The sequence below is a fragment of the Chiloscyllium plagiosum genome, chromosome 7 (genome assembly GCF_004010195.1).
Source record: "Chiloscyllium plagiosum isolate BGI_BamShark_2017 chromosome 7, ASM401019v2, whole genome shotgun sequence".
Classification (NCBI taxonomy): Eukaryota; Metazoa; Chordata; class Chondrichthyes; order Orectolobiformes; family Hemiscylliidae; genus Chiloscyllium; species Chiloscyllium plagiosum.
This window is the reverse complement of record NC_057716.1, coordinates 14837576-14840253: the sequence shown is the minus strand read 5'-3', so window position 1 is coordinate 14840253 and position 2678 is coordinate 14837576. Positions and strand designations below refer to the sequence as shown.

At 39.3% G+C, this 2678-nt stretch overlaps 1 protein-coding gene across 6 annotated transcripts in view; it reads left to right on the top strand.

Annotated features, from left to right (window-relative positions):
- vps8 (VPS8 subunit of CORVET complex) overlaps positions 1–2678 on the top strand; it is a 555322-nt gene that overhangs the window by 134705 nt on the left and 417939 nt on the right. For all 6 annotated transcript variants that reach the window (XM_043693080.1, XM_043693078.1, XM_043693079.1 and 3 more), the window contains 2 exons: positions 660–749; positions 2058–2109. In XM_043693080.1, coding sequence (XP_043549015.1) covers positions 660–749; positions 2058–2109 — 142 coding nt within the window. The remainder of the gene's footprint in view (positions 1–659; positions 750–2057; positions 2110–2678) is intronic.

The window sequence follows — 2678 nt, the reverse complement described above, 5'->3', positions numbered from 1 at the left end:
GTCCTTGACCTTGAGAATTTTTTAAAACACCATTACTTCTGCTTCTCTCTCCACAGATACTGTCACACCTGCTGAGTTTCTCCAGCAGTTTTTGTTTTTACTTTAGCTTTCCAGCATATACAGTACTTCACTTTTATACGAAGCCTTTGTTTCTGAGAAAGTGTATCAACTGTTTTACTTCCAAAGGGCAATTGCACAATTGTTCAAACTGCCAAAGGAAGTAGTCACAGTCTCATTACTTGAAACCCTGAAGACCTATCTCTAGGTCACTTTCTGTTTATAAATTTTTCAAGATCATGACTACAATATCAGCTAGTCTTCTCTGGTTTTGTCAGCTTTAATTAGTGTTGGAGCAGTTACAGACATTAGTCTTTCCTGACAGAACCAAGGCAGATGGAGCAATGACATTATTTATATGCAGATTGTGTTGTAATTTTTTGATCAAATGGAACTTGCGAATGGAATCCCAACGAATTGATGTTGAGTCCAAAATAAGTTTAAATGTTTGTTTTAATTTGTGATTTTGTGAATGTTTTCTTTTTCATCCTACAACATGATAAATGAGTTTGGGATTTAGTAAAGTTGATGTGAAATTATTCTTGCTATGATACTCTTTGGATTTGGTGTCCAAGAATGCTTTCTGTCTGCCTGTGTTGTAGGTGGTCCAAATGTGCTGGGAACACTGTCTATATGATGCCATGATCTATGTGTACAACAGAGGAATGAATGATTACATCACTCCAATGGAGGTAAGAATTAGAACGACATCAGAGAGGTAGAAATAAGGCTTGATTTCCAAAAAGTAAAGTTCATTCTGAATTTCCGCTGATAAACTAACATTACTTTTGAAACTTTGTGTTTCTTGTTATATTTTGTGGAACAGTTGACTGGAACTCTGAATGCAAGCAGAATGCTGCAGTAATATTCCTCAGTCGTTCTCCAGTTCTGGCAGTGGTCCAGGACAGCAAATCTGGAGTGAATACATGAATATCCTCTTGATTTTAGTTTTGAACCATAAACTACGTTTCCTTCAAAATGATGAGGGCGAGAGTAACCAATATTTGAGGACTGTATAGCAACAGAGTAATATCTCCGCAATATTTATGGGCAGCACAGTGGCTCAGTGGTTAGCACTGTTGCCTCACAGTGCCAGGGACCCGGGTTCGAGTCACACCTTGGGCGACTGTCTGTGTGGAGTTTGCACATTCTCCCCGTGTCTGCATGGATTTACTCCGGGTGCTCCGGTTTCTTTCCACAATCCAAGGATGTGCAGGTTAGATGAATTGGCCATGCTAAATTGCCCATAGTGCTAGGTGCGTAGGGGTAAAATGTCGGGTAGGGGAATGGATCTGGGTGGGTTACTCTTCGGAGGGTCAGTGTAGACCTGTTGGGCCGAAGGGCCTGTTTCCATACTATAGGGAATCTAATCTAATATGTAAGAAATTCATCTAAGATGACAGAAAGACAAAGGAGAGCAGTGAAGCTTTTAGAAATTGATTACCTGAACTGCCTTAAATCAGAAATGATTCCCAAATTTGGAAGAAAATGATTTTCTTTGGGAGGGGATGTTGGAGAGGAAGAGAGTGAAAATGGGAAGCTGTGCATTGGCAAGTCATCTCTGTTACAGCCTTGATCATTCCACCTCACAATGCAACAGCAGAGAAGAAACCACACGTCTTTCACTTTAATTTACACATCTAATTGGATACTGAGTGATGCATCTGCCTCAGCTTGTTAGCATGTAAACACACAGAAAATCTGTTAAATGGGTAATGGTTACTGGAGCCTTCTACTTTATTGATAATTAGCTGACTATGGGTAGGGCCTATCTTAATAAAGTTGAAGTAGATATCTTACCAGTTTTAAAGATAATTGAAATTAATTTTTTGTTTTCTCAATCCTGGTGGACTAATTTGATGTTCTGAAATGTTCATGAGCATGAAGTATGCATGACACTCATTTATTAAGCAACCAGTGTATGCCAGGAATTGCGTGTTTTTGCTGGGTATGAAATACAGGATTTCAATTAACATATTGGCTTCTCTCATTACTTGCAGAAATTGTTCCAAGTTATTGGTCCTCCTCTCCGAGCTGGGAAACCCCTCACAGGTAAAACATGGAAACATATAAAATAGGGACAAGACTAGGCCATGTGGCTCTTTAAACCTGCTTTGTCATCCATTATAATCAAGGCTGATCATCCTATGCAGTACTTTATTCCCGCTTTCACATATCCCTTTATGCCTTTTACCTTTGAACTATGTCTATCTATATTTTGAAAATGTTCAATATTTTGGTTTTAATCATTTTCTATGGCACAGAATTCCATAGACTCCCCATTCTCTGGGTGAAGAAATTTTATTTTCTGTTCAGTCTTAAATAGCCTACTCCTTATCATAGAACATAAAACATTACAGCACAGTACAGGCCCTTCGGCCCTCAATGTTGCGCCGACCTGTCATACCAATCTGAAGCCCATCTAACCTGCACTATTTCATGTACGTCCATATGCTTGTCCAATGACGACTTAAATGTACTTAAAGTTGGGGAATCTACTACCATTGCAGGCAAAGCATTCTATGCCCTTACTACTCTCTGAGTAAAGAAACTGCCTCTGACATCTGTCCTATATCTATCACCCCTCAATTTAAAGCTATGCCCCTTCATGCTCGCCGTCA